This window comes from Biomphalaria glabrata, chromosome 1 (genome assembly GCF_947242115.1).
Source record: "Biomphalaria glabrata chromosome 1, xgBioGlab47.1, whole genome shotgun sequence".
Classification (NCBI taxonomy): domain Eukaryota; kingdom Metazoa; phylum Mollusca; class Gastropoda; family Planorbidae; genus Biomphalaria; species Biomphalaria glabrata.
The window spans coordinates 41244151-41264147 of NC_074711.1; the positions used below are offsets into that span (position 1 = coordinate 41244151).

The window sequence follows — 19997 nt, forward strand, 5'->3', positions numbered from 1 at the left end:
GAAAGACTCAAAGTCATCAGGAACGGAAACTCTGAATTTGATGTGTCGAGAACAAATGTTTTGTGATTGGGATTGGATAAAGACGACACCTAGAAATGTTGTCTATCTCCCTGGGCTATTGTTTTATTTTTTTAATATCTAATTAATCAATTTGCTATTTTTGCAACACTAAAAAATCGTAGAGTATTTCTTTATAGTATGGTTCGTTTTTATTGGCAAATGTACAGGTGTGCACCAAGAGCAGTGCTAAGTTACTAAATTGTGTAGGCTTGTATCCAGAGCAGTGCTAAGTTACTAAATTGTGCAGGCTTGCATCCAGAGCAGTGCTAAGTTTCTAAATTGTGTAGGCTTGCATCTAGAGCATTGCTTGGTTTCTAAATTGTGCAGGCTTGTATCCAGAGCAGTGCTAAGTTTTTAGATTGTGTAGGCTTGTATCCAGAGCAGTGCTTAGTTTCTAAATTGTGCAGGCTTGCATCCAGATCAGTGCTAAGTTTCTAAATTGTGTAGGCTTGCATCAAGAGCAGTGCTTGGTTTCTAAATTGTGTAGGATTGAATCCAGAGCAGTGCTAAGTTTCTAAATTGTGTAGGCTTGCATCAAGAGCAGTGCTTGGTTTCTAAATTGTGTAGGCTTGTATCCAGAGTAGTGCTTAGTTTCTAAATTGTGTAAGTTTGCATCAAGAGCAGTGCTAAGTTTCTAAATTGTGTAGGCTTGCATCAAGAGCAGTGCTTGGTTTCTAAATTGTGTAGGCTTGTATCCAGAGCAGTGCTTGGTTTCTAAATTGTGTAGGCTTGCATCAAGAGCATTGCTTGGTTTCTAAATTGTGCAGGCTTGCATCAAGAGCAGTGCTTAGTTTCTAAATTGTGTAGGCTTGCATCAAGAGCAGTGCTTAGTTTCTAAATTGTGTAGGCTTGCATCAAGAGCAGTGCTTAGTTTCTAAATTGTGCAGGCTTGTATCCAGAGCAGTGCTTGGTTTCTAAATTGTGTAGGCTTGCATCCAGAGCTGTGCTTAGTTTCTAAATTGTGCAGGCTTGCATCAAGAGCAGTGCTAAGTTTCTAAATTGTGCAGGCTTGCATCAAGAGCAGTGCTAAGTTTCTAAATTGTGCAGGATTGCATCAAGAGCAGTGCTAAGTTTCTAAATTGTGTAGGATTGTATCCAGAGCAGTGCTAAGTTTCTAAATTGTGTAGGATTGTATCCAGAGCAGTGCTAAGTTTCTAAATTGTGTAGACTTGCATCCAGAGCAGTGCTTGGTTTCTAAATTGTGCAGGCTTTCATCAAGAGCAGTGCTTAGTTTCTAAATTGTGTAGGCTTGCATCAAGAGCAGTGCTTAGTTTCTAAATTGTGTAGGCTTGCATCAAGAGCAGTGCTTAGTTTCTAAATTGTGCAGGCTTGTATCCAGAGCAGTGCTTGGTTTCTAAATTGTGTAGGCTTGCATCCAGAGCAGTGCTTAGTTTCTAAATTGTGCAGGCTTGCATCAAGAGCAGTGCTAAGTTTCTAAATTGTGCAGGCTTGCATCAAGAGCAGTGCTAAGTTTCTAAATTGTGCAGGATTGCATCAAGAGCAGTGCTAAGTTTCTAAATTGTGTAGGATTGTATCCAGAGCAGTGCTAAGTTTCTAAATTGTGTAGGATTGTATCCAGAGCAGTGCTAAGTTTCTAAATTGTGTAGACTTGCATCCAGAGCAGTGCTTGGTTTCTAAATTGTGTAGGCTTGCATCAAGAGCAGTGCTAAGTTTCTAAATTGTGTAGGCTTGCATCAAGAGCAGTGCTTAGTTTCTAAATTGTGCAGGCGTGCATCCAGAGCAATGCTTGGTTTCTAAATTGTGTAGGCTTGCATCCAGAGCAGTGCTAAGTTTCTAAATTGTGTAGGCTTGCATCCAGAGCAGTGCTTGGTTTCTAAATTGTGTAGGCTTGCATCAAGAGCAGTGCTAAGTTTCTAAATTGTGCAGGCTTGCATTAAGAGCAGTGCTTGGTTTCTAAATTGTGCAGGCTTGCATCAAGAGCAGTGCTAAGTTTCTGAACAACTGTTTGTCTCTCACCTTTCACCCCTAAGTAGCCAGCATATGAGACTTTATAAAAACTATATGTGGTTATGTATTTCTGTATCCATTGCATGTCTCTATGTCATACTGTTGAGAATAAATAGAAATATGTTGATCATGCTAGGTTTGATTTTGTTTCCACTCCACCTCTCATTATGGGATAAGAAAGTATATAAGAGGATTGGTAGATTTTGTCAACAGTCATCAGTCAATAAGCTAATTAGATCATTGACTTGTCATCAAGGTGCCCGAGTGTGAGGCACTAATCAAAATCAATAACGTCTGAGTGTCAGTGTTTGTGTTGCCCATCTCTCGAAGCAGTATATTTAACCAAGTCATGCCTGGAATGTTTACTAAGGGTATTGTTGATAACCTCTGCTGTCGCTATAAGCACTAAATAATAGAAATTGTTGTCATTATTAAGCGTGTCTAAGTCTAAGTAACATTTCTTCATTAAAAATAAAATAAATGACATTTGGGGCAACTGTTTTAAAATCAATCACGCACAGACACACACACATACATCCCCCCCTACACACGTTCACACACTTGTCCACACACTCGTAAACAGAACTGAAGTTTCTCAGCTAAGTATGTCAACTTTTAAGTTTTGAAATCTTTGCACCAATTAGTCGTGAGGTAGTCGATTAAAAACTTAGATCCATTTTAATTTAATCGGAAAAAAAGCTAGAACTATGGTCATTCCTAACTACACATGTTCAGGGGCGGACTGGCTATATGGGCAATTGGACAAATGCCCGGTGGGCCGGTACTCAAATGGGCCTGATTGGTCTCATGAATGCTACTGTCATGCATTAAATTGTTTTATAATATTCTCATATATAGAGGGCTATATGAGCGTCATGTTAAAAACATCTTTTACAGACTACTGTGTTCTTCTTCTTCGTTCTCATTGTTATCTTGGAGCGTTCAGATGACTTGACCAATATATGAGATGAACTGCACAGTGGTTGGGGTGTCCGTGTCTTATACGGGCCTCTTGGTAAAGAGAGCAGTTTTGGAGGACGTGGTCGGCATTCTCTGGTGATACTCCACATGGGCAGATTTCACTGGTTCCAATTTTGAGCTTCCGGTACTGTTGTGTCCGGTCCTGAGTCGAAAGATTAGACGTTGGTCTTGTCGGGATAGCTTATAGTAAACGTCATCTTTCTTGTGATTTGGATGAGAGCTCGTCCATTTCTCATTTATTTTATTTACAATTAATTTCTTCAATTCTTCTAGATAGAGTGCAGAATTTATTTGTGAGTTAGTTCTCCCACTCTTGGCGATTTTGTCAGCCTTCTCATTTCCTTCTAGTTGTATATGCGCTGGTATCCATTGAATAACAGTTTTTTTGCTGTTGTTGTTGAGCTTTGCAAGTGCTGTTCTTAGGTTTTTAATACAAGAGCAATCAGAGTTTTGCAAGCTTTGGAGGGTTGTTTTCGCATCGGTTAGAACTGTGTGGGAAACTTGGATGATTTGCTAGCATGGTAGCAACTAGTGCTAGTGCTTCCCTTTCTGCTCTGTGACTGTCAGACTACTGTGTAATACTAGTTTAATCTAACACATTTTCAAAACTAATGTGATAGCCTACATCTGTAGACAGCGCTATTAGTAGGCTTCATCCTTTTAGGGCCTACAAACATAGCGATTACAACGAAACATAAGGCCTATATTTCTTATAAAGATATAGGGTATTATAGAGCATGCATACAGTTATCGATACATTATACAAAAATAACATAATAATTTTCAGAACAGTTAGGCCTATAATTAGAGGCCCATCCAATGATATACAATTTATGAGCTGTATTATATAGAAATGCCTGGGCCGATTTTGACATCCAGTCCGCCCCTGCACATGTTACAAAGCTTCAAAGCTGGCATCACTAGCAAAGGTTTTCTCACGTTCAGGTGTCCAGCGAGTCTTTTTAATGTTGATATATGGAGGCTGATCCATAAATTATCAACCAAGCTTATTTGGTGTACCAGGTGAAGATAATACGGAGATATTATTACTCTACTGGTAAACAAAGGGAATTAACGACATTAAAACAAGAACTACAAATCTAGAAAGCAAAAAGTAAAGAGGATGAATACACGCCCATGTCATCTAATTATTGATTTTTAAAATCGAATACTCTCTCTATGTATCATATTGTATTTAACCATTGCTCTAAGAACACGCCTTAGAAAATTATACCAAAGAGAAGTTCTTGTCAACTCTCTCTCTCTCTCTCTCTTTCTCTCTCTCTCTCTCTTTCTGTCTCTATCTTTCTCTCTCTCTCTCTGTATTTCTCTCTCTCTTTCTCTCTCTCTCTCTCTTTATCTAAATTTTCATCTTTATCTTGTTGTATGTATATTTAATTATGTGCTTGTGTCTGTCTATATAGCATCAACCTGGATTTTTTTTTATTCTGATGCTGTTACAATTTTTTTTATAAGAATCACAATTTAGTACACTGAAATCTACATCTTGTAGAACAGTAATCTATATCAGTGGTTCCCAAACTTTTTCCTTAACGGAACATTTCGCACATTTTGAGTATTTAGCGGAACACTTTGCTTATTTTTTAGAGAGATTAATTCACGTGGTGGCCTACTAGTTAATTATTCCATTAATTCGTGGAACACATATTCAGGTCTTGTGAAACACTAGGGATCCGCGGAACACAGTTTGTGAAACACTTATCTTTATAATAGTAAGGTATTGTAAAAAAAAATAATTCTATATTAGCGGCCCCCGAATGGGGAAAAGACGCTATTATTTTTGTGTGGTCTGTCTGTCCGTCCGTCCCGTTTAGATCTCGTAAACTAGAAAAGATAGTGAAAATCCGACATTATGTTATTTTAGATTAGACCATTCAAAGTTCGGATGCAATGGCTAAGGCGAAAAATGTAAATTTAAAATTAACTATGCAAGCAGTTTTTTCACAAAAATACACCATTTTTAAAACTATTCATAATTAAAATAACATACACGGCAGGCTATTTAGTAAAGGAGATGACTTTTAACCATATTTTTAACACATTTATGCAAACGGTTTTAGTTTTTTTGTCAAAGTATTTTTTTTAACAATGCTATTGATAAATTAAGTAAGTTCTGTTATGCTGACTTTTAGATTTACAAAAATGGTTACTTTTTTTTAAAGAGAAAAAATCATGCATATAAATGGAACATAATTTAAAACGACAATTAATTAATAAGTTGCTTTTCATATAATCGCGTAGATTGTAGCACATGTGATCGTAGGTAGGAAACTTAACTAAAGGAATTATTTTTTTTACGGAAATGTTTTTTCTTGAGACTCTCAATAATAGATTGACCCTTTACAAAACAATTAGATCAATTAGATAATCATTATAAGTCATCAGTTTGGCCAGGTTCACATCTTACTTCACATTTACTTTCACCTATCCCTTGGTTTGCTCGACCGTTGGGGCACCTGTCAACCTTCTTTCTCCATTCTTCTCTGCCATTTGCCTTAGATATAATTTCATTATGATATTCTTTCTGAAAATATTGAAACCTGCATTTTTACCTCCCTGGGCGGACCATCTCTGGGGCCGACTTTGAGTTTGTGTTTCCACACAAACTGTCTTCTTAACCTTATTAATTTCGGATAGTGACAATACTTTGGATTTTTATTTCTGACAATCTCTAAATTCTGTCACTAAAATCCTTAGGTAGTGGAAGGTACTCATTGGGATTTTTAAGTCTCTGATTGAAGAAACGTTTCGGGTAACTCTAATTACAAAACGTACATGTATAAATAAACAAATAATGGCTAAAATAAAATGTCTGCATCTTTAGTACATTCTTCAGATAAGAAAAATTTGTTGTAGGTGCCTGATAGTGGGAGTTCTTTAGCTTTAATAGAGATTGATTAATTATTCTTCAACAAACTAGTTTTTTTTTTTATAATAGTGTGTATATTTTGTTACAAATTTGATGTCTTTGAAATGTAGACCCCCCTTTTCATGGTAAGGCCAGCAGAGTCATTCACACTTCAGACTCGAGTTGTCTTAAATGCGTCACTAAATACTGTTTCAAATGTTCATCTCATAAATATATTATTTATTTATTTTCTTTTTTTCTCCCATTATTTTTTATTTAAAATTGTTATATAAATTCACTCTGTTTGTCTGTCTGGTAAAAGTTTAAACACGTTATTTCTCCCACACCCATTCTCGAATCAAGTTGAAATTTTGCACAATTATTCATTGGTATAAATAATGCATAAATCTATAAATAGAAAAATTATGTAATTAACTAATTGGTCACTTAAGTGTTGCTTATTAATTTTTTGTTTGATACAAACCAGGGAAATTAATCCTTGATTATTCACAGATATGGTTAAATATATCGTTATTTCTCCCACACCCATTCTCGGATTAAGTTGAAAATTTAAATAATATAATAATATAATAATATAATTTAAATAATATATTATTTTACCTACCAAAACATGAATCAATTTTTTTAAATAACCTATGTTTATTGCGATTTAAGAAATATGACAACTAAAATGTATCATTTGGCCTCATTGACCACTACACGAATATTTATCAACACTGTCTTAAGATATTTTGGTGTTCAAGAAATTAAAAGGGCGGTAACCGTGCATACACGATTACTGTTCTTGATCAATGATTGCCCTCGGCCATTCCTTTTATTTTACTCCGTGGACCGCCATGAATAGCGGTTTCTATTGCAGGAGAGTACACGCCTGGCGCTCAGCTTTCATAGCAGTCTCAGCTGTTTGGTTCTCTGGAGAGCTATGCCAACATTCAAATACACAATTAAAATCTCTCAAACAGAAAAGACTTTTTTTCCTTCATTTGTCATATTGACCAGAGAAGTAACAAAATTGTTGGACAGAAAAACAAAAAGATAAAACCAATAGCAGTAGACCAGTAGTGTATTTGATTGTGTAAAGAATGGCTTGGAAATGTATAGAATGTAGTTTATTGAATTGTACCTCTGTAAACGATTTACTTCAAATGAAGATAAGTCATTCTGCTACAATGTAAATGATCTATTAATATTCTAACATATACACGTGTTGACCATTTACTCACTGACGGATAATCACTAATTCTTCCACTTGCCGTGGACAATATTATACAACAATTTAGCCTGTTATTGCATAACTAAAGCCTAGAACTACGAAGACATTTTCAAGATTGAAATCATAAGCAGTTCAATTTACCTAAATAAAAATGTATTTGCAATTTCTACCTAATAGGTTTCTTAAAGCCGACATTTACCTGTATAAAGCACGAAATTATATTTCCTTCCGATTTAAATTATTAGTAACACTATTTTTTTTTTTTTGCGTAACCACAGACATACATGATACCTAGACTGGACACAAAAATGTCGTGAAAACAAAACCCCACCTGAAACGTTGTTTTGTAAAGTAATTATACGGAGTAAAGTTTTAAAACCCTAACCTATGTAAAATATACTTCAATGTTTAGAGCTAGATCTAGTAATTGGACATCGAAAATCTGCAAAATGGAACTGCATTATTTCTAAACTTTGAAAACTAAAGATCACTATTTTTTAAGACAGAAAAGATCGATTTTCTTAGATTCGGTGCGACTTCCCTTACAGCTAGAAAAATATAGGTCTGTGATCTGATCATTTATCGGATAAGAATTTGTTCTCGTTTTCTATATAATATATATATATATATATATATATATATATATATATATATATATATATATATATATATATATATATAGAGAGAGAGAGAGAGAGAGAGATAGATAGAGAGATAGATAGATAGATAGATAGATAGATAGATAGATAGATAGATAGATAGATAGATAGATAGATAGATAGATAGATAGATTGGTGCATGCACACAACCCACATGCCACTAAAGCCGGACATTTGATTGCGCTAGTTCACGTTGAACCATCCAACCGTTCTTTGATTGGCCGTGGGAAGCGAATGTTCTAGACGCGGAAGGATGCATCTAAGCGTGTAAGTGTTGACAAATTTCCTGCCTTAAATACGATTGCTATAAAAAAAATTATTACATTTTAAATCAGGTTTCAATGTAATAAAGAAGACAAAATAAATGAGTTTGGGATTTTACAGCGCTGTGTAAGGCCATGGTCAGGATAACAATTAGACTTGGTCAAATGTTGGCTCGTTCAACCAAGGGTACCGATAAGTCTTCTTTTTAGGTGGACAGAACGTTTAAGATGGATACTCTCCTTTTTTCTTTGTGGATAGAAAATTTATATTAGTATATGGTAAATGTTTCTTGTTTTTAGGTTCTAGAGAAATTGTTAATCTTAACTCTAACAGTTTGTGATTTATGATGTCTTTTTCCTATTCTACCTTCTACCTCTACATGGGTATAGTAATCTAGTAAGGAAAGTGAGATCGAATCCTTGCTGTGCTGGAGACATATATTCCTCATTAAGTGTTGGCTATAAAACATACTTGATGAGCTTGGTTACATTTAATCCTTGGCCACCAAAATCTCATATGAAGCTTAGAATACATTATTTTTAAATCATATATTGAAAAAATTGGTATTACAGTATAGTTATTGTTCTATAGTGTCTTGTTCGGGCCTCTAGACAGAGTATGCAGCTTTAGAGGACATGGTCTGCATTCTCTAGTGTCTCCCACTAGTCCCTATTTTTAGCTTGCTATTCAGTGCTGTAGAATAGGACTTAATCAGCTCAACTTAAAATCTGAACATTGCTTCTTTTTTTTTAAAACGTTTTGCAGCCAAAATGTTGGTCACATTTTAACATAAGCGTTGCAACTTTTTAAAGCATTTTAAATAGGTTTAAAAATCAACAAAGAATTAGCTGAGTGTATCGTTACGTTTCTATTTGTCTTCAATTAAAAAGAATATTTAGCCGATTCTATTACCATATCATTTCATTCAAGCTGGTTGCTTTTCCCTTCAGATTGAGCAATTGTAGAAAATGACGACAGACTTGAACGTGAATGAAATAAAATATTTGAGTTCAACTTTTCTTTAGTTCAAAAGTTGAAAAAAAAAATGGGATTAAAATTGTGATTGAGTCAATGTTTTTACGCCTTCTTCTGTCCCCAGGGTATGCCGAGAAACAGTGTATGGACGACGGCACGTGGTTCGTCCGTGGCAACAATACCAAGGAGCAGAACTTTGAGTGGACAGACTACACCAAATGTCTGCACAAAGAGGTCAGTGCACTCCCCTTGTTTCCGCACTCGCAAGTGCTGTGTAGACATTGCGTGATCTGGTCTTTTACTGGATTATTTCTAAACATAGTTCCAAAGTGAAAGTTCCAAAGTGAACCTAACCAGAGGATAAGACCGGAAATCAACTCTGATATAATACTTTATAACATTCGAACACTCCTGTAATGTTTTTATACAAAAAAAAAGTATAGGATTTAATGGACATAACAGAAAAGTGTAAAAAGCATTTTGCAATGTTGCACGAATAAAGTTAAAACAAGGAAAATATACAAAATTCTTTTAAAAAAAAAAAGCTTATCTAAAGCAAGAACTCCGCACTTACAACTATATCTTCTCTGTAATGTAGAAGTTAGTTCCTTTATTTAATATCAAACAAAATAATCATTTACCAATGATATATTGACTAATAGGTAAATTTTTTAATTAATTTCTGTTTTGTTTGGGGCAAAAAATTATTATTTAAAGTTTCAACTTGATCTCAGTGTGTACATTTATCTAAGGGAAGAAAACCTAAATATTTAGCTACATCTGTATACATATATACAAAGTAAAGTTCCACTTTCAGACCTTGTGGTCTATAGGGCAGATGATGTAAAGGTCATTTGTTTCTGTGGCCTACGGTTAACAAGGGTGTCTTGTTGCCAGCAGAACGACCAACCGCTTTTACTTTTCCCCAACTAATGTCAGGTACCATTTGAACTGGGTGGACTCTTAGGCGCCGGAAGATCCCGAAATTAAAAATCCCAGTCTTCACCAGGACTCGAACCCCGGATCCCGGTGCGGAAGCCAAGCGCTTTACCGCTCCGCCACATTTGTATATACTGAAGAATTAATTTCCCGTGTTGGTATCAAACAAAATAATTAATTACCAGTAATGAATTGACCAATTAGATAATTTTTTTTATTGTTTAGTGTACAATTGTGAAAAGTTTCTACGTGATCCGACAATGGATATTGGAGAAAATTCCTCCTGAATATAAATATAAACCTGTGGGTCTTTAACTTCCAAAGCCTTTTAACAAGTGACTTGAATATACATTTAATCATGAAACAGAAGTTTAGACGACCTAGGGCGTTATGAGTATAAGTGTAGGAAACCAAGAACTGGACCGGAAGTTGTCTATTGTGAGCTCTGGAGTTAAGAGCAAAGATATCTGTCTTGTAATAACACTGCAATTGGTTGTTAGTACATTTTCATGAAGTACAACTTATTGATTGGGCGCGTTTTATAATTATCATATTGGCTTTTCAATTTCTGGATTTCTAGGACGCCCCTGAGTCCACCCTACTCTAAAGGATACCTTAAAGTAAAGCCGGTGGTTCGTTGTGCTGGCCACATGGCACCCTGCTCGTTAACCTTAACTGCCTTAACATCTTCTGCCATTTGGTCCGCATGGTCTGAAGGGGGAACTTCTGTTTGAGTTATTGCTTACTCTGCAATGTACGCGAGTAACTTGTTGAGATTTTCTACAGCCTCAAACCTAAGTCTATCTAAATGCCAGAGTACACTTACTAACTCACTTACCTATATAAACTCGCGTTGACATGCTTACGTTCAGTTTTGAAATCTATAATTATCAGGAGGGCAGGTAACAATAGCTATAGGTCTATTGGCAATTCAATCGTGGTCCGGATCATATGATAATGCCAAGGCTAAGTTTTACACCCAGTCCACCCCCTGCCATAAAGCAAATTTATATTTCCTCAACGGATATTCCCAGAAGAGAACTGCAAGCATTGAGTACTTCCTAAAGGCATGTTGTAAGCAGACTATTGTGACCAACCATTGAGTACTTCCTAAAGGCATGTTGTAAGCAGACTATTGTGACCAACCATTGAGTACTTTCTAAAGGCATGTTGTAAGCAGACTACAGTGACCAACCATTGAGTACTTCCTAAAGGCATGTTGTAAGCAGACTATTGTGACCAACCATTGAGTACTTCCTAAAGGCATGTTGTAAGCAGACTACAGTGACCAACCATTGAGTACTTCCTAAAGGCATGTTGTAAGCAGACTATTGTGACCAACCATTGAGTACTTCCTAAAGGCATGTTGTAAGCAGACTATTGTGACCAACCATTGAGTACTTTCTAAAGGCATGTTGTAAGCAGACTACAGTGACCAACCATTGAGTACTTCCTAAAGGCATGTTGTAAGCAGACTACAGTGACCAAGAAAATTACTTCAATCTTAAAGAACTCAGAGCAGCAGGTTCCCTGAAGTGTGGTGGTAAACTGTCTTCCCTCTGCACAAAGTGTTTCACTTTCTTTCAAGTCTAGCAACTCTCCAACGAGAACAAAAATATTGCATGAAATATTCAACAATCTTTCACTTAACTCTTAGCGGCGTTTCAATGGATTCAAAGAGAGAAGATGAAAAAAAAAAAAGAAACAATTCCATTTTGTTTTGAATTTTTAAATTAAAGTTTAAGTCTTTGAAATCTTAGTAGGATTATGATTTTTATTTTTAAGTACACACACAAACACACAAAAAATATCTATATCTATATCTATCTATCTATCTATCTATCTATCTATCTATCTATCTATCTATCTATCTATCTATCTATCTATCTATCTATCTATCTATCTATATACGTATTCTTAATTCAAAAATTCCAATTCATATCGGAAGTATGATACGACGAAAGTGAAATGTATTTCCTATAGCACTTTCCCTTTTTGAGACGTTAAGGTTACTGACAGACGAACAGCATAAACACAATAGCAAAACGTGACGGTGGATAAGAGTTAAACAACGTCTTTTTTTTTCCACGTCTGGCTTGGCGTAGTGGCTGCGTGGTAAGTCGATTAGCTTCCGAACCGAGGCGTGTCGAGTTTAAATCTCAATGAAGACTGGTATTTCGAACTTCGGGACTTTAGGACGCCCTTCCGTCCACCCGACTTGAATGGTCTGGCCGTTGTGCTGGCCACATGACACCATCTTTAACCGTTTTCTCACAGAAGAAGACGAGCTTCACACCATGTACTCTCATAGATCGCAGGTTCTGAAAAAGAAATTGAGAGGGGGGGTTGTACAGACCTTTTATTTATATATTTCTTTTCCCCGTGGGATTTTTAGGGCGCCCCTGAGTCCACCCAACCCTAATGGGTACCTGACTTTAGTTGAGGAAAGTAACGGCGGTTGGTCGTTATGCTGGCCACATAACACCCTGCTTGTTAGCCGTTGGCCATTGAAACAGATGACCTTAACATCATCTGCTCCATAGATCGCAAGATCTGAAAAGGAAACTTTTTTTTACTATTTCTTTTCCCCATTAAACAAACCTGACATTCTCATATAAACATATCTTTCCTTGATACACAGTTGCTTAGGTTTTTGTGTAGTCCATTATTTTGAATGGAAGCCCTTGTCAACAAACAAACAAAAAAAGAGTAACTAAACCACTAGTTAATTAAATCACCGTGTCTGTATGAAGCCTTAGTTAGCTTATATTAAATACTAAGAATAATCATATTAATTTATTTACTAAACGATACTAGACTAATCTCTATTTTAAAAAAAGAGGAAAATAAAAAAGTGCATTAAAAAAAAAAGGCCTTTCTAAGGGGAAAGTTATGTAGATGTATAGCTATATATATATATATCCATTTTCTCTTGATCAATAGCAAGCTAAATTAATTAACTAGTAATTAATAAATTGATTGGTTAATATTTTTTTGTATTGATTAATGTTTTGTTAGGAACAACAACTTGATCTGAGAATGGGAATTAGTAGAACTCACGTGTAAAAAAAAATACCAGGCAGAATGAGTTGATATAATCTTTGTAAAAGACATACAGGGATCTGAACTCTTTATTGTATGCTCATAGACATAAATAAATATAGACTGGCCGATAAAAGAGTTTTATGAAACGAAAATTTGTGATTTGCAATTTTGTGTGCTTTATTATACAGCATTTATGAGCAGTATAGTTTTGTTTAATCTCGAGGACTGAAGATCATGCAACTTTTCAGAATTCGGAAATCCGACAACAATAGATATAGTAGAGTCACTATTGCGGAGCAGGCATGTTTGCGGAACAGCTCGTCGAAATTAATTTAAATCTACTTTATTTTGAAATTTTCTGCTAAACTACTGTAACGGTACTGCGCATGGTCCATTTCTCTACATTACCAATATAAGGGTTTTCCTTTCACAGCAGAAAATTAATTTTGACTCCAGGTTAAAGTTGACAGGTGTGGAATCGTCCATTATTTTTCACGTACCAGGAGAACCGCATAGGCCATGGCTTAAGGCTTTTTAAAAATGATAATGACACATCACCTGCATGATACACAAATTTTTCGGTTTATAAATGGATGAGGAAAAACTTCATTTCATAGCTATCTACCAGGAATTCAATTTTAAAAAAAATTAGGAGGTGTTTATCCTGTTTTTACCTTTTTAAAGATAGTCACAATTGTGGAACACTATAGATGTTATTTATTTGACCTGCGCATTTACTATCATTTAGCTTAATATTTACATACTGATTTAGATATCGGAATTTAAATATGAGTTTGTATTAGTATACATAAATTTAAAAACATTTAGAGAATAATATTACATATAATATATAATTTATGATTACCATACGTCCAGCAAACAGAAGACAAATCATAATACCATATATAAATATATAATATTAATATAACAAAAAAAAAGACTAAAAGAATAGTGGGGAAAAAAACTTGTAAGGAAAATCAGGGTAGTGTGACGTCAAATACAATTAAAGAAGAGGTAGAGAATCTAAAAGTGACAATGTGTTGTCTTAAGCTTTAATAAAATAAAATTAATGTAAAGGATAAGGAGTTCAAGTATTAGACTAATAAAATATATGCTTTATATAGGCTTTGTTCCGACATTTTTACCCTGTTCCGCAATTGTGACTTCTTTAAAAATCCTGTTCCGTAATTGTGACTACCCATATCTCAGTCGAATTGAATGTAAAATTTAAATATCTGTTGAAAAACTAAACAATGCGTCTATTTTTATCGGAAGATGGATGGGCAATGCCTAGATACTTTTAGTTTTTCCATAGGTCTAATCATTAAGGAGCAAAAAATTGAAAACTAAAAGTAGCTGCAAACTGTTCCGCAATAGTGACTCTACTATATACATGTTTTCAAGTTACATGAAGTTATTTCCTTTTTCCAGTCTATATTTAGTAATGTCTTTGTGTATGCTGCATAAAAATACTAAATCGCATCGTTTAAGTCCCCTTGTTTCTATCTATAGCTTTGACTTCACTTCCTGTTGTAATGTTCATCTCTAGATTCACTCTGATCACTGTTTTATCTTGGCCCAGGTCTGAGATTAAGGCCCTTAGAGACATGCAGTAATTGATGCTCTAGTGAAGTCTCAGCGATATGCTAACTTAAGTAGTGGCTAAAGGCTATCTGTGGTCATCGCGAGCCATTATGCGTGAGGGAATAGAGAAAAGGGGAGGGGTGTATTCGTGTTTCTCGTGATAAAGGCTCACTTAAAGCGGCGCGTGGGACGTGGGTTACGTCAAGTTTGCAGATGGGATAATCATAGGATGAGCCAATCGCAGAGAAACATCGCAACGATCAGACCAGGATTAACGTTGGGCAGAACACAAAACTAAAAAAAAAAAAATCGAATCAAACATCTTCTCCTCGTCCTGATTACCTCCCCCTCCCAACAGTCCTAACTACTTTCAATCCGTGTTTAACGTTGGAGTCCTGATTACTACCCCCCTCCCAACCCTTCTAACTACTTTCAATCCGTTTTTTTTTCTTGGGGGGGGCGGTCCTGATTTCCATCCCCCCCCCACCCTAGTACTTACTTTAAATCCGAGTTTAACATTGGGGTCCTGATTACGACCCCACCTCCAAACCATCGTAATTAATTTCAATCCGAGTTTAACATTGGGGTCCTGATTACCTCCACCCCTCAACCTTCTATTACTTTCAATCCATGTTTTACTTTGGGTTCCTGATTACCATCGCCCCCCCCCCCCCCAACCCTTGCAATTACTTTCAATCTGAGTTTAACATTATAGTCCTGATTACCACCCCACCACCAAACCATCGTAATTACTTTCAATCCGAGTTTAACATTGAGGTCCTGATTACCACCTCCTGTCTCCCTGAGTCCTGCCTTACATCAGATGCTGTGGTAGGTGGTGAGACGATAATTGCAACAGATGACCTTGACTTTATATATCCAGAGATAGAATTTGGAACAGCGTTGGATGTCAAGGAATTACAAAAATGTTGGAATTTGATTCTCTTTGTATAGATAAGCAGAAGCGTAGCTAGGGTGGGGGAAAGGAGAGAGAGAATTTGAAAATCTCCCCGGGCCCCCACTTTAGGGGGGGGGGGGGCCCAAATGAGTGTTTTTTTACATTAAATATTAAATATTAAACAAAATGTAGGGGCCCCTAAAGAGGTCAAGCCCCCTGGGCCCCAAAATAATGGCGAATTCCTAGCTACGCCACTGTAGATAAGTGCATGCAATGTTTAGCTACGCCACTGTAGATAAGTGCATGCAATGTTTAGCTACAGAGATGAAATCACTTTATTTTAAAACAGCAACCATGCAGATGTACGTAGACATCTTAAAATAGGCAGACTACGGAAAGACAGACAAAAATACAAACAGACAGACAGATCCGGAAACATTTTTTTTTTGTGGTCATCGACCTTGACCTTATTATTGCAAGATGAGACTAGCATGAAGGACCTCAAGTAGACTGAATTCAAGGTAGTAACAATTCATAAGAAATTTATTTCCTGTTTAATAAGACCAAGATAGTAACAATTCATAAGAACTTTAGTTCCTCTTTAATAAGACCAAGATAGTAACAATTCATAAGAACTTTAGTTCCTCTTTAATAAGACTGTACTAAGTATCTCTGGATTTTTGTTCCAAGTATTCTTACAACTCTAAGTCGCATTATTGGAATGGACAAAACCTGGGTTGATATAGTTCTCGAAAACGGCTCTAACGTTTTCCTAGACAAATAACATTTCATGTATATTGTTGGGAAAATAATTACTAGCTCCTCGGCCACTCTGGGAAATTTCCCTTTCGACTGTGTTAATAAATTAACTTACATTTGGCTTTAGGATTAGAAAATATTTATCTTGAACAGACTTGGGGTATATCTGCATGAAGGCCCTGTTCATTAAAGAGTTTAATAAATGAATGTTCAAGAACATTTTGCGCACCGTCTTCCGAATCTAGATCTAAAGGTCTAGCATTGGAATGTTAAAAGTCTAGTAGATACATTCGCTACAAATATATTTAGTAAGTAACTAAGTATGAACCGTTAAAATGGTTCTCTCGCTGTAGGCTAAACACATTAGGTTTTATTTGACCGGCTTCATTGGTCAGTTGTCTGTCCTGAGTGCTGGACCAGACGACGACTTCAGAAAGTATAAAAATAAGCAGGAAGGCTGCTAGCACACCTCCTCGGATGGGGGACAGTTCCTACGGAAACCAGTTTAGTCTGGAACCGACTGAAGATTAATGACGACCGCAAATACTTGAGACCGATCTGGAAATCTCCGTAAACATTCGTTCAAGTCACGTGGTAACTCGGCAAACAATGGACGGTCAGGAAAGGGGACATAAACCTGCTCATAAAAATGCGACTTGAAATAACCCAACTTTATAGTTCAGCTCAGGAAAAATACACCCACATGCCATTTATATATTTATAAGGGACATTAAAAATAATAATGATACAAAATATAAATGTCTATTCACAAATATTACCACTGGATATAAATGATCAATAAAACACGCTGCAACCCGACATTACTTCTGAAGGCTATATTGTATACCTCTCATATATTGTGCCATATTTACTATGTACGGTTGCACAATTAGTGTTTAATTGACATTATGTAATTAACTTTATTGTTAGTGGAAATAGGCAAAGAGGCGTTTTCAGACACATTAGGAAATGATTCTTAATTTCCTTTTTTGACTAGGCATTCCTTAGAATGAGACTAGGTATTCAACAGAATGTCTGATCTTTGCGGCATATATATATATATATATATATATATATATATATATATATATATATATATATATATATATATATATATATATATATATATATACAAACACACACATTTACATCTCTCCCACTTTCTCTCTCTCTCTCTCTCTCTCTATATATATATATATATATATATATATATATATATATTATATCATTGTATGTAGTAACATATAATGAAAGACCACTAATCACTAAACAATATATTCCTCATACGATAAAACAAAATCTTTCTTATTGAACCGGAACTACAAAAAATATTCATACGCCAATGCTTTAAAAAGTATTCCATTTCTTTCCAGGCAGAGTACACTGCGACACAGCATCAATGTAACTAGCCCTATTTAATGCAACGTGAAAACTTTTTAGGGGTTTCTTTCAATTCGCTACTCCATATCAGTCGTAAATTAAGATTGCCTTTCCCTGCAGTGACCACTCTGGGTTTACTTCTGTTGACAAAAGTCAGTTCGCTTCATCCAATCAGCGAGCTTATCTGGGTTACGATGTGCATAAATGAGTTACAGGCAATCACTTTTAATGCCATTTCTAATCGTATGAAACTTTTGAAGGTTGCTCGGTTTCCATGGCTTTAAAATGTAAACATTGTTATATGTGAACACGTGACTTTGATGGAAGTCTTCCCATAACGAGTTAAGTATTCTGTAAGCCTTAAGAACAAGTTCGAAAATTCCAAATGGCGCCAAATAAAATTCAAACTTGGGCCTATTGGTTCAGTAAAGAAATTTTAACACCAGGCCTGACATAAACGATAGAGATTTCTTCCAGCAGGTTTTTATTGTTGAAATAAAGTCTCTTTCATAGGTAGACATAGTGTTTCATAGGTAGACATAGTGTTTCATAGGTAGACATAGTGTTTCATAGGTAGACATAGTGTTTCATAGGTAGACATAGTGTTTCATTCTTTTGAAACTAATTTCTTCCAGCAGGTTATTACTGTTGAAATAAAGGCTCTTTCATAGACCTACTGTTTCATTCTTAAAAAATCGTTATACACTTGTACTTTTTTGTTATAGGACTTGTGCTCTTAACAACAGTTCTTTTACAATCCTTTTCTTGTCACAAAGGAGGCTTTTAATTTTGACCTGAACTTGAGGACTCGGAAAGGAGGCTTTCACCTTTTGACCTGTCCTGCAGGTCTCTTTTCCTTATAAGGGGGCTTCCACATTTATACGCGTTTGTTTTCTTTCTCACGAATAGGTCTTTCATTTTTTGTTACCTTTTTCAGATCTTTATTCACAAAGGGGGCTTTGTGACATGTCTTTTCAATTTCTCAATGCTAATTCATCAAGTCTCACAAAGTCTACAGTATAGATTTAAGCATTGAAAATAATATAAGCTATATCGAAACATTATCAGACCTACTATTAGGCAATTATACAACAGTACACTCAACTACTCAAAGCAGTAGGCCTACTAATGTTTTTTTCTCTATGCCTAAATGCTTCCTTAAGGCTAATTTCAGCATCTTATAGCTAAATCTAGCACCAATGTTTTAGTTTCTTTTTTTTTTCTGTGACTACCCTAGCACATGGCCATCCATAGAGTCAGCCGGCTGCCATATTAAGGCCCAGCTGTTTGATAGTTTGATAGTTTCTCTATATTCTGTGGGGGAAAAAAAGCGGGTTGTTTATTGGTGAATTGTTTATATAAAGACCTCGCTATTTCTTCTCGAGTTCTACTGTTTCAGAATGTCAAGGTCTTGGCACTTGGAGTTTTAGAACTTATTTTTAGAAAAAAAAGCTAACGTCTAAAGATTAATTGTGGGTTCCCCGATATAGAAGGTCTCAACATTGACCTGCAACGAGCTATTGGTCTAAAATGCCCACAAGTTGTGAAGTTGCAGGTCAGTGATCAGGCCTTGTATATCGATTGGTCTCGATTCCTATATGACATTTGGAGTTCGTAAGAGCCGTTAAGTAAATGGAAAGCAGATGTCCAGCGTTGGCGCACGAGACGCCAGTCTTTGGAAAGTGAAAGTGAAAGGTGGTTACAACCAAACAAAAAATGTTTCCCAACAAAAAAATAAATAAATACGAAATACATTTGTAATACAATATATAATACAAAAATCTGGGAGTGGAATTTAAAAACAAATGACATACATTACAAATAGTTTTATTCTTTGAACCCATGTTACATGCCCAAAGATCCTTTCCCCCCAAAATGAGGCGTCAGAATTTGTGTTATTTAATACAAAATTAATGAGCGAAGTTATTGCATAATTAACAACGTGTCGCCTAAAATAGAGAACCTCTGGTAGGTATATTGCAGTGTTTCCTAAACTGAGGCAAGACTAAGTGTTGCACGAGCTACTGGAATAATTAACTAGTAGGCCACCACGTGAATTAATCTCTCTAAAAATATGAGCAAAGTGGTCAGTTAATTATCAGACAGTGCGAAGTGTTCCATTAAGGAAAAGGTTTGGGAAGCACTGGTCTATTGTTTTAAAAGTTTAGCAAAAAAAAAAAAGAAAACTTTATGAGACTGTTGTAAACTCGAGTCACTTCCAATGCGCTAATTCTGTTGTGACACTGCACGCTCACATATATAAACCCACACAGACACACGCTCATTAACAAACTCACATGAACACTCACAAATACACGCCCATACAGACACACGCTCATTAACAAACTCACATGAACACTCACAAATACACGCCCATACAGA

At 35.8% G+C, this 19997-nt stretch overlaps 1 protein-coding gene across 3 annotated transcripts in view; it reads left to right on the forward strand.

Moving 5' to 3' along the window:
• The window catches only part of LOC106062095 (calcitonin gene-related peptide type 1 receptor-like), a 176958-nt gene that overhangs the window by 121288 nt on the left and 35673 nt on the right, over positions 1-19997 (forward strand). For all 3 annotated transcript variants that reach the window (XM_056036950.1, XM_056036962.1, XM_056036957.1), the window contains one exon: positions 9135-9244. In XM_056036950.1, coding sequence (XP_055892925.1) covers positions 9135-9244 — 110 coding nt within the window. The remainder of the gene's footprint in view (positions 1-9134; positions 9245-19997) is intronic.